At 43.0% G+C, this 12,022-nt stretch overlaps 1 protein-coding gene across 2 annotated transcripts in view; it reads left to right on the top strand.

Moving 5' to 3' along the window:
* PTCD3 (pentatricopeptide repeat domain 3) overlaps window positions 1-12,022 on the top strand; it is a 29,467-nt gene that overhangs the window by 2,600 nt on the left and 14,845 nt on the right. The window contains exons 4-9 of one of the 2 annotated variants that reach the window (XM_044918740.1): window positions 1,472-1,517; window positions 5,866-5,934; window positions 6,539-6,643; window positions 8,122-8,245; window positions 10,455-10,570; window positions 11,751-11,815. In XM_044918740.1, coding sequence (XP_044774675.1) covers window positions 1,472-1,517; window positions 5,866-5,934; window positions 6,539-6,643; window positions 8,122-8,245; window positions 10,455-10,570; window positions 11,751-11,815 — 525 coding nt within the window. Of the gene's footprint in view, window positions 1-1,471; window positions 1,518-5,865; window positions 5,935-6,538; window positions 6,644-8,121; window positions 8,246-10,454; window positions 10,571-11,747; window positions 11,816-12,022 lie in introns of both variants that reach the window. The other variant, XM_021697520.1, reaches the window with a different exon arrangement.

Here is a 12,022-nt window from a genome sequence, read left to right as displayed (position 1 = left end):
AAGTTCATTTAAAAAAAGAAAAAACTTTATTAAATTACAGAAGTAATTAACTATTGGGGGGGTGGGCTAAATGCAAGAAGGAAATAAAATTACCAGCAATCACTACTCAGAGGCAGGGTACTTAACCTATCTATCCCATAGTAAAACTTGGGTAACGACAGCACCAGGCTCAAAGGAGTGTAGCCTCATTTGCTAACGTTGTCTGTGGCTACCTTTACGCTATACTGATATAACATACAACAGAGTCCCTGTGACCTATGAAGTAAAAAATACTATTTGTTTCCTTACAGAGAAAGTGATGATTTCCGTGCTCAGGAATTTAGGCTTTTAGACCTGGAAGAAGCCATAAGGACTACAAATTCTTGTTGCCTTATTTTAGATAAGCATCACCTTTTTTTTTTTTTAAGATTTTATTTATTTATTCATGAGAGAGAGAGAGAGAGGCAGAGGCAGAGGGAGAAGCAGGCTCCCCGCAGAGCAGGGAGCCCGATGCGGGACTTGATCCCAGGACCCCGGGATCATGACCTGAGCCGAAGGCAGACGCTTAACTGACTGAGCCACCCAGGCGTCCCATAGGCATCACCTTTTAAGAGTGTGATTTCCTAGATCACTCAGGTAACATAGAAGACTTAAATTATACAGGGTTATTTTGAGTTTTCATAGATGAATGTGATATGATAAAAGCAGTGTTGTGAACAGGTTAATTTGAATTGTATAGTGATTTTAGGGATGATTCAGGAAGTCCAGAGTGCATCTTCTGATTTATTCTCATATATAGCTGAGTTAAGAGCCACCACTTTAGATAAAAGAAGCAAGAGTAGCCCAGAAAGTGCAGTAAGAATGCATAGGAAAATGGGGCCCCTGAGTTTGAGCCCCACATGGGTATAGAGATTATTTAAAAATAAAATCTTGGGCGCCTGGGTGGCTCAGTCGGTTAAGCGATTGCCTTCGGCTCGGGTCATGATCCTGGAGTCCTGGGATCGAGTCCCGCATCAGGCTCCCTGCTCAGCGGGGAGTCTGCTTCTCCCTCTGACCCTCCTCCCTCTCGTGCTCTCTGTCTCTCATTCTCTCTCACAAATAAATAAATAAAATCTTTAAAAAATAAAAAAATAAAATAAAATCTTAAAAAAAGAACGCGTGGGAAAATGGATAGGACGAGGTAAGATTCAGGGTAGATGGTTTTATGAGCTAGGAGTGCAAATCGCTCGCCCTTTGGAGATGGTATGATGGACAATGCCAGAGAGGGTAGGCAAAGTATAGTAGGAACATGTACTTACCACCTTTAGGCAAAAGAACAGGACAGTTCTCTCATTTTCTCGTTTGTTTTTCTAGTGATCTTGAGAAATAAGAACTGGCTTTAGGTGAGACCTGAACTTTTTATTGGCCAATCCATACTGAGAGTGGAATCACTTGTTCGTTTTGTGGGTATGGAAATCCCTGACATGGGTCAACTTGTGGTTCTTGTTCTTAGGGATAAAGTGGCTGTTCTTCAAGCACTTGCGTCCACAGTGAATAGGGTAAGTAGGAATTTTAGGTTTTTGTTGTGGGTCTTGAAAGTTTCTTAGAAATGATCTAATCCAGTCCCTTCGTGTGACAAATGGGGAAACTAAGCTTTTAAAGGAACTGGCTCTGGAAGTCCTTGACTTAGGTCCAAGTCTTATCTTCAGAATCTTTTTTTTTTTTTTTTTGGCTAGGGTGTGATATTGTAATGCAAGTGATCTGTAGACCAACTTTGAGAAGTACTGTATCTACCATGCTATAAATTATGCAAGAATGTGGGTTCTGGAGCCAGTGTTTCGTTTCATAGCTGAGCAACTAGCTTTGTGATCTGCATCAAAAAGTTATTTTATCTCTTGACATTTCTATGTGTTTATCTATAAAGTGGGGATTAATTATAGCATCAGACTTCAAGGTTATAGTGAGAATTAGTATATAGTTAAGGGATTTAGGGCAGTGCCTAGCACAAAAGAAATGCTCCTTAAATGCTGGCTATTTTATTATTACTGCAACCATTTTAGTGAGATATTTGTCAATAACTTGCTCTGTTGACAATTCAAAAACAGTTTGTAGTCTGATAGATAAACTGAAACCTTGGTAAATGCCTCAGAAATGGAACTTTTTTTTTCTTTTAAGTAATCTCAGCACCCAGCGTGAGACTCATACTCACAACCCTGAGATCAGGAGTCGCATGCTCTACTGACTGAGCCAGCCAGGTGCCCCGGAAATGGAACTTTCTGACTGATTATATTTTTCGTTCTATGAAAACTATACTTTTAATTTCAACTATGGGGATAATGTCTAAGATAATGAAGATATCAACTGCTGCAATATCTGCATGGATACTAAGCCTCTTTAAGGCCGTTGTCACAGATTTACAGAGTTGTTTTCTATTGTAGATGTTAAACTTAAGGAGTATTGGGCCAAATATACCCCGATACATCCTAACAGTTTCTCAGAAGGGGTTTTTATAATCATCTCCATGCTAGCAAGACATTGAGATTTTCAGCAGTTCACTTATCTCTAAATAGGCACCTGCAATGTAAACTGGAGTAATGGTCCTCTGAGACTGATCTCAGTTTTTTAATGAGAATGGCCTTCAAATCAAAGAAGTTGTAGAATTATGTGTGCAGTTGTCTGATTTGTCTAGGTTTGGGCCCTTAAAATCCAGGGTACAGTCACTTATTCAGTAACCATATATTCTACCCTTCTGATGCTTACCAGGCACTGTGCAGGATGTAGAATAAACTCAGCCCTTGCACAGTTCCTAGAGAGGGAGCAGGAGGGAGCACTGAGAAGAGGGTACGGAACCCAGGCTGGGGAAGGACTTCCAGAGGAGCTGATAATTGGATTGCTGCTAGGAAGGTGAGCAGCAAGGATACTGTGGTGGGAAAGAGCATTCCTAGCAAAGGCAGCACCGTGCGCAGAGGCACAAAGGCCCAGAATGCATAGTTGGTATGGTAGGAATGAAGGATTTGAAGGGTGGAGAAATGAGAAATAGGCAAGATGATGAATGCTATGCTGGGGACTCAAGTCCTCTGAAGAGTTTTAAGCAGTGGTATAATAACCAGATTTTAGAAAAGACAGCCCTGTGGAGATGGGAAACCTTTCAACTTTAATGTAGCATAAAGATCCTAAAACTAGCATGTCCAGACCCAAACCTTTGCTGTCTCAGCAGCAGCTCCATTATTCTCATTGCTTGAGTCAAAACCCTAGGAGTTACCTGTGACTCATCTTTCTCTTATGCTGCACGTTAGTAAATCCTTTGTTTCTTCCTTCAAGATACATGTGCATGGAGTCCCAAGACCACTCCCTGGTTCAGTGATTGGCTAGGAGGACTCCCAGGACTCAGCATATAGTCCTACAGCTATGATTTATTATAGAAAAAGGATACAAAGCGAAGTCGACTAAGGGAAAAGGCACATGGGGTGAAAACCAGAAGAAACCAGGTGCAAGTTTCCAAGAGTCCTTTCCCAGTGGAGTCACAAAAGACACGTTTAATTCCTCTAGCCGAGTTGTGACAGCACGTGTGAAACATTTGCCACAAAAGCTCATTAGAAACTCAGGGCCCAGAGGTTTTTTGGTGTCTGGCCACATAGGCACCCTGTGCCTGGCACATATCAGAATTCCAGACTTTCAGAAGGAAGGCAGGAGTTCACTGTAAGCCACATTTGCACAAACAGTTTAGGCACAGTGAGCCAATCTCCTCAGTACTGGGGATGGTGGGAACCCTCCCAAATCCAGGTTTCCAGGTGCCAGCCAAGGGCCAGCCTTGCCAGGAGACCTTTCTAAGGACAGCAGTCACAGGCCTGGTAACTCTTTCTACACATTATCAGATTTTAAATTCTTGTCGTCATCACCGTGACGGCTTTAGTCATCTAAGTCATCGTCATCATCTCTTACTGCCCTGGACTGATCACAGCTCTCTCTTCCACTGCCCAAGCTCCCCACAGACTGCTCGCAGTTAGGCAGCCCTAATGATCCCAGTAAAATATTGGATCACATCACTCCTGCCTGAGAACTCAAGTGGCCTCTTATTTGTCATAATTGGGGTAAAAACTGAAGTCTGTATGAGGGCTCCTAAGGCCCTCCTATGATCCTCCCCACCCCCACATTACCTCTCTGACAGCGTCTCTTGCTGTCTTCCCGGGCACCCTACCCGAGCCTGGCTAATTCTGTTTCCTAGCAGGCACACCTCTGTCTCAGGGTCTAGGGTTTGCTGTTCGTTCTGCCTGGACTGTTTCCCCTGAGATACTCACATTACTTGCTCCCTCACCTGCTTAGCTCCTTGCCTCAGTGTCACTTTTACAGTGAGGCCTTCCCTGACCATCCCACTTAGGTTGTAGATCTGCTACTTTCTTGTCCCTTTTTCTACTTCATTTTTCTGCATAGCACTTAACTGTTTTTAATTAACTATATATTGTTTATTTTTATTTTCTGTAGGTCCCCCCCCCCCACTAGACTGTAAGCTTTATTGGGGTGGGGGGTGATCTTACTGTCTCCCTTATAGCTAGAAAAATGCCTGGCACAAAGGTGCTCTATAAATAATGAATAGGAAGGCACTGAACCATGGCCATGGCAGTTGGGATAAGGGATAGTGGAATCGGTAGGGGAAGTTAAGGAGCTAGCGATGGTTGGATCTGATGATAGTTCAGTTGAATGGAAGTAGTGGGACAGGATCTACAGGTTGGACTGCAGAGTGGTCAGTACCATTCACTGAGAGAAGGCAGGACAGGTAGTAGCTTCAGGAAAGTTCACTTTGGGGATCCGTTTGGTTCGAGGCATCTGAGCTCCGGGGCCAGAGTGGAGTTGTTCCACACAGACTGTGGAGGACTTGGAAATCATGGAGGGAGGGAAAATGGGAGATAAATAGGAAGAATAAGTCTAGTAAGTTACAAGAAGTCCAGCATGTCACCAAAACTAGAGGCCCTAAACAGGTGTCTAACAAGGGTGGTGCAGAGGATTAGAACCAGAGCCAGGCACTAGTTTGTAATCAAGGAATGAGTAGTCCGGGGCAACTAACCTAGAACTGCCACCTCTGGTTTACCATTACATGACTGCCTCATTTAGTAGAGTGACATGACTGGATGAAATGAGCCTCCCATGACTATGAAGGGATATGGGTTTTGAAAGTGGCAGCAGGAGGCTGAGACGACCCCCCCCCCCCAGAAAAATGCTACCTCCAGGCCTTAGGTATGAGCAGCCTTCCCTTGAGAGTTGCAGGGAAGCTGTCCCTTGGAGAGTCCAAGTGAGTAAGACATGGCATGAAGGGGACAGTCAGGAGAGATGCTGGATATAGGGTGAGTTTTTCCTATGGAACAAAGGTCCCAGAAGGCCCAGGAAAGGCGGTTCCAAGGGAGAAGAGAGGAATAGAGGAAGTAATTGGGGGGCAGGTTTTCAGTGGTACTGAAGAGTTTTGTTCCGGGTTCTCCTCTTAGAACAGTGTGAAAAAGTGTATAGAACCTCCGGCAACAGGACGCAGGAGCAGCTGCTGTTTGCTCCTTCCCAGAGGGCACAAGCGTATCCTCTGTTTGGAGGAGGGATTCTTGGGTGGGTAGTGGCCAGGCTTTGAAGGAATGCAGGACACTGGTGCCCATACTAGTTAATTCAGAGGATCTTTTGTTTAAAACATCAGTAGTTCCTGGTAGCACCCTCAGATCTTAAGAAGCAGTCATGGGGGTTTGAGCCATTGTTTGCTTGGTATGTAATGACAGAGCTGAGAGTGGGGTATCGGTATTGGTGTTTCTTTCACTATACACACCTTTCTGTATGTGTTACATATGTAATTAAAACTTACTTTACAGAGCTTTTGGTCATCAAAACTCAAGATCTTAGTGAAAATCTAAAGGGATTTCTGTGTCTTCATAGGACATCACAGCTGCCCCTTACGCATTTCAGGATGACCCTTATCTCATACCAACATCCTCTGTGGAATCTGTGAGTGTTCTCCTGGAGTTTTTTTGTTTTTTTTTTGTTTGTTTTTAAAGATTTTATTTATTTATTTGAGAGAGAGAGTGAGAGAGAGAAAGAGCACAAGAGGGGGGAGCAGGAGAGGGAGAAGCAGACTCCCTGCCGAGCAGGGAGCCCAATGCAGGACTCGATCCCGGGACTCCAGGATCATGACCTGAGCCGAAGGCAGTCACTTAACCAACTGAGCCACCCAAGCGCCCTTTCTGGAGTTTTTTATCTTGCTTGTTTGGGTGCAAACACGAATATAGAATTTAGCTTCGGTGTAAAAACCTTTGAAAAGGTAACAGTTTCAGAGCTTTAGAGATTGGCTGTGGAAGGGATTTGGGATTTAATACGTAGGGCTCTGACACTGGAGCAGTCCACTCGGTTTCAGTGCACTGGTTTTATGTACCCCAAGCTGTATATAAGATGTGACCTAAAATGTCACACTCAGTAGCAGAGGCGGATATATAACATGTGTAATTTAACTTCTAAATGGTTTTCTATGTATTGTTGCATTCTTTGAGGGGGAGGCTTGCTGAGGGTATAATTTTCACCTCTTGAGTCAGTTTAAATCTTTTTCTTTATGTAGCGTTCATTTTTATTGGCAAAGAAGTCTGGGGAGAATGCAGCAAAGTTTATTATTAATTCCCATCCCAAGTATTTTCAGAAGGACATAGCTGAACCTCATATACCGGTAAGGAGAGATAATAGTGATTTTTCGGGTATTACTACGTAAATGTAAATTAAACCACGTTTTCAGGGCTAATATTTCAGTAGCGACTTGAATGTCCTCAGTATTGGGTGAAGTCTTTTGATGTGTATAGTTATCTTTGCTTACACTAGTAACTTTTTTTTTCTAACTCCTGTCTGTATTTGCTCCTCATCCTGTTTTCCCTATTTGGCTTCTGTGACACCAGAATCTTAGGTCTTTACCTCTGTGACTGTTCTTTTCAGTTTTCTTCAGTAGCTTTTCTATCCACCCCTTGAATGTGGAGGTCTTGGCCCAGATCCCTCTACTTTGATAGTCCAGTGTCCTGGTTTCTCTTTAGAGTGTGTCACCCCTTCTGCCTTTTGCTTTGAACTCCAAATTGTATTTCCAACTACCTCTGCGTCCTGTAGTCATGAAGCGTGAATGTCGTGCGCACGCGGCGTGTCAGCCATCGCGCTCGGCGCCAGTGTTAACGGGGGGTCAGCGGAACAGAGGCACCTCTGCCCTCCGGGGTTTATTAGTGGAGATAGTAACCTCAGGCTCGTGTCCCAGACTCCTTTCTTCCTGAAAGGCATGCACCCAGGCACAGCCTCCTCAAGCAGCAGCTCTCAGTGACAAAGTAGGAGGTCATTGTGATTGTGCAGGTGACAGTGCCCGAGTCCCATGTGGGGACAGTGGCAGTGATGGCCCACCCGAGCCCTTGGATGTTTCTGATTAGCAGTTACTCTTCTGTGCTAATGAGCTCACTTCTGCCTGACGCCTTCCATGGGTCCCTGCCTCCCTGGCAGACAGCACTGTCACACCTTCCAGATCTCTCGTTGTTTACATTCACGCTGTGCTGTGATTCTTTCCTTCCTTGCTCTCTCCGTTAGATGCGGAGAACCCTGAAGGTAGAGAAGGACTTTGATCTGTGCCTCCAGTGCCTCGCTTCGTGCCTGGCAGAAAATGGCATTCAATAAGTATTGAAATAAACTAGTGAGTGAGGTGAAATCAGCCTACCTTGGTGATGGTCAGTGTTTTTAGAGTAAAAGAAGCATCAGGGCTGAAAGGGTTCTGCCTGTGCAAACCAGGTATCCTCTTGACACTTTGAAACAAGATTGGAAGGAAAGGAGAAAGGATAGTTTTCGGCAGGGGATGAGACAAGTTCAACTTGAGGGTGGGGAAGGTAGTTGGAAACTGGATTCTTTGGATATGAATTAAATATTTATTTATTTTGGGGTGGTTTTAAATTCTCCTTGAGCTAGGAGATAGTTAATTGATCTTGTTTTGGATCCTGGAGGGGTTCTTCGATTTTTTTTTTTTTTTTTTTTTTTTTTTCTAGTTCCTGCAGAGATGTACACGTGATGCCTGGTGCATGAAACATGAATTGGGACAGTGAAGTTTTATTTTTGTGTGTTGGTGATAAAAGTTTAGTCCTGCTCCCTTTTACCTGTTTGTGGTAACTAGCCATTTTCTTTTCCTAGTGTTTAATGCCTGAGTACTTTGAACCTCAGATTGAAGATATAAGTGAAGCAGCCTTGAGGGAAAGAATCAAACTCAAAAAAGTCAAAGCTTCTGTGGACATGTTTGATCAACTTTTGCAAGCAGGTGACTCAGTTCATTTAAAGCACTCCTAAGAACGTGGGCTCGGAAGTGGGCTGTGGTTACGTGATCCTGCTGGTTGTGAGCAAAGGTTACAAGGATCTCTACTTGATGCGGTGTTCATGCTTTTAACAGTTAATAATATTTCAAGTTGTGCTTCAGTTTTCCTTTCAAAGTATAAGTGAAATAAGTGAGATGGAGTTGCAACTTAGTTTACTGTGCTCTTGGGCTGTATTGTGCAGCAGATAGAGAAATTATGGAGCCATTCTTCCTTGGCTTCCATTTTTAACGTTAGGCGTGTACATAACTGTATTCAGATTTCTTGTACTCTTTAAATATGTTTGGAGACATAGACAAGAGAGGAATATTTAAAAAGGAAAGAGCACTGAACTGGGGTACTGATTCTAACTCTAACACTGATTAGCTCTGTGGCCTTGGGGAAAAAAATCACTTAATTTCTCAGAATTTCTGTCTCTCATTCTCTGGCTCTCTGACTTTGATCTGGATGACCCTCTAGCAGAATAGGTCTAAACTGCATGGCTTGTCACCTGCCAGGGGACGAGTGTCCCTGTAGCGGCATCAAAGGCAGCAGGATTGTAAGTTAGTGGACTCCAGAGTGCTGTTCCATGACTTAGGATAACAAGCAGTCAAACACAGAAGAGGTAGGAACTGGACGGAATCACTCCGTGTATTCTCGAACACAAGAAACCTTTACAGAAAGCTGTATCTGATTGGAGAATTTGGGAGTGTTGTCTCCCGCGGCATCGGATATGCAGATGAATTGCTGACGCACGTTATCACTGAGGGAGGCTTTTGCCTCTGCGCATTGACTATGGTAAACGCTAAGACTGCATTCAAGCACTTCGTGCTCAGGCCGGTCTTGCTCTAGTTTCATGCACTGTGCCGTAGGCGCACGCAGACATTCAGCGAGCGGTTCTAAAGACAGCGTGTCAGACCCGCAGCTCGGAGTCACAGAACAAGCCGATACGCCGTGGGGGGGTTGGAGGAAGTTTTACTGTCAAGCCCCTAATAAGTACCAATTTGCTTGACATTTCACTTACTTAATTTAATTCTATTATGTGCTGTGTTTTATAATCATTTTATAAAGGAAGCTGGTTATTAATAAGTTTGCAGGGATACACAGTTCTGAGATAGTAAGATCAGCCAGTCCAGTTTCCCTCTACAGCCTCTCTTCTCTTCACTCTGCCATGCTCTTTTCTGAGACTTTAAATTTCCTGATTGGCATTTTTATTAGTATATTTTCTTTAGAAAAAATAATACTTCCTGTTCCCTTTTTTTCCCGAGTGTCAAGACGGGAACATAACATTTTTGAGTATCACTTTTTTTTTTTTTTTTTTTTTAAGATTTTATTTATTAATTAGGGCGCCTGGGTGGCTCAGTCGTTGAGCGTCTGCCTTCGGCTCGGGTCATGATCCCAGGGTCCTGGGATCGAGTCCCGCATCGGGCTCCCTGCTCGGCGGGGAGCCTGCTTCTCCCTCTCCCACTCCCCCTGCTTGTGTTCCCTCTCTCGCTATGTCTCTCTCTGTCAAAAAAATAAAAAATTTAAAAAAAAAAAGATTTTATTTATTAATTAGCACAAGCAGGGGTGTGGCAGGCAGAGGCAGAGGAAGAAGCAGGTTCCGCAGAGCAGGGGGAACCCGATGTGGGGTTGATCCCAGGACCCCGGGATCATGACCTGAGCCGAAGGCAGCCAACTGAGCCACCCAGGCGCCGAGTATCACTTTTTTAAAAGCTACGATAATTAGACATTTATGCTAGTATTTCTAGGCAAGGGTTCCAGTGAGGGCCTGGATCCAAGTGGAATAGTTCTGCTTGCATTTGTTAAAAAATGGAACTGGGCCAGGGGAACTAAGTGGCAGTAATTTGCAGAGTGTTCAGTTTGGAAACAATAGTTAAAACCTTGAGATCGTTTCTCTGGGGACATGAGTATGTAAAATAAGTGAGCACAGGGTCAGGCATTGTCTTGTGCTTTAGTCCCTCCTGTCAGACCCCATGGTTAGTAGGGATTGTGTCCCTGTCTGCATTCCTCCAGGTTGATGTGGAGTGCGTACTCATCCATTCTTAGAATGGTTCATGACACTAAATACGAGCCAAGAAAGCCACAGTTTGTAGAAGAAGTGAAGAATTTTAATCCAGTGAGCTTCAGTTCTTTAATGTTTCAATGTTTCTTTCCCTTTTTTTCTCCTACCCACAGGAACCACCGTATCTTTGGAAACAAGTAATAGTCTCTTGGATTTGTTGTGTTACTATGGTGACAAGGAGCCCTCATCTGATTATCATTTTCAGAAAAGTGAAAAATCAGAAGAGTTGGTAATGGATTTTGGCAGTGATTTTTTAAAAATTTCTTTTGATAGTAATAACCATTTCAACATAAGGCGGGTTCTTACGCCATATGTTAGGGTAGTAGAGATTTGTTCTTATACGTGATATGGTATAGTAGCTTTGATAAAAAGTGGTTTGGAGGAAGAAAGATTAAAACAATTATTTTAATTCTGGTTTCCTTCTTAAAAATATTTTGACCTTGCCTACCACATGCAGGCAAAGCTTTGACCAGAAATGTTTAGGCAAATTCTTCTGTTGTTGTTACTTACAGTGACCATATGATGTGTAAGGAACAGGGAAAGACTCCAGGGCCCCAGCCCCCCCAAAAAATGCATACGTAACATGGGCAGAGAGGAGTGAGCACACTGCTGGGGGTGCAGAGCGGTACTGTGCCAAGGGCTGGCCTGTAGATAGGGAGTCCTATCTTAATTTCTCAACCCAAGAGTTTTATTTCTAGAAAAAGATCCCAAGGACATCTTTAGGTCATGTGAACAAAGATTATATACATCGTTTTTATAATACTCATACGCGTAGTTACAAAAATGTGGAAAACTGGATGTCCAGTGGCATGTCATTGGATTATGGTAATGTGGTGATGGTGTAGTGTAGGTCTATTTGGCTGTGGAAAGATGCACCATATATTGATAAGTGAGAAGATAGGCAGACAATATTTCATTTTTTTGAAATACTTTCATATGCATGAGGGAAAATGAAAAGTGCTTTTCCTTCCGTTTATGTCTAATTTTCCTCCACTAAATATGGAGTATTTACGTACAGAGTAATTAAGTCTTTTAAAATGTATAGGCATCTACGTTATTTCTGTGTGGATCAAGCTAGATAGAACCAGCTCAAGCCAGGCTGTGTTTGGATTTCCAGTTTCTGTCTCTGAGTGAGGCTATGCAGGGAACTGGCTTCATCTATCTCCAGGCCATCAGTTCTCGTTTTAAGTGCTAGCTTTACTTTTCATCTCTCAGTAAGCTGATTTATGCTGAAAAAATTATCAGTTTTTTAAATGAACACTTGGTTCTTTTCTTCACCTTCTGTTGGATCTGTATTTTATTTTTCCGAAGTTTCCTTTGCCTTTCTGGGATTTTAAGTATTCTAAGTAGGAAAATGCATTGCATTGTTATTTTTTTGTTTTATTTCTGTTGATGGTTCATTTCAGGAGGAGGCCGCGGAGGAAAATGATGAGAAATCTAAGAAGGCTGATCATCAGTTTGGAGTCACATGGAGGTATGTTAACACATCGTTAGACCCTTGTAGTATGGTTTTTTATGGTGCTTGGCATGTTCCCGAAGAGGTGCTCCTGAAGTTTTCTAAAATAGAATTTGTTTTTAGCATACAATACAAATGTGACCTTGGTATTCATATGCGTTTAGAGCTCGTTTCCATAGGATCTTTACTTCCAACCAGCAGTACAAGGTTGACACTTCATTCTTT

The sequence above is a fragment of the Neomonachus schauinslandi genome, chromosome 10, assembly GCF_002201575.2.
Source record: "Neomonachus schauinslandi chromosome 10, ASM220157v2, whole genome shotgun sequence".
Taxonomy (NCBI): Eukaryota; Metazoa; Chordata; class Mammalia; order Carnivora; family Phocidae; genus Neomonachus; species Neomonachus schauinslandi.
The sequence above is the reverse complement of the archived record's forward strand: the minus strand, read 5'-3'. Positions and strand labels throughout refer to the sequence as shown.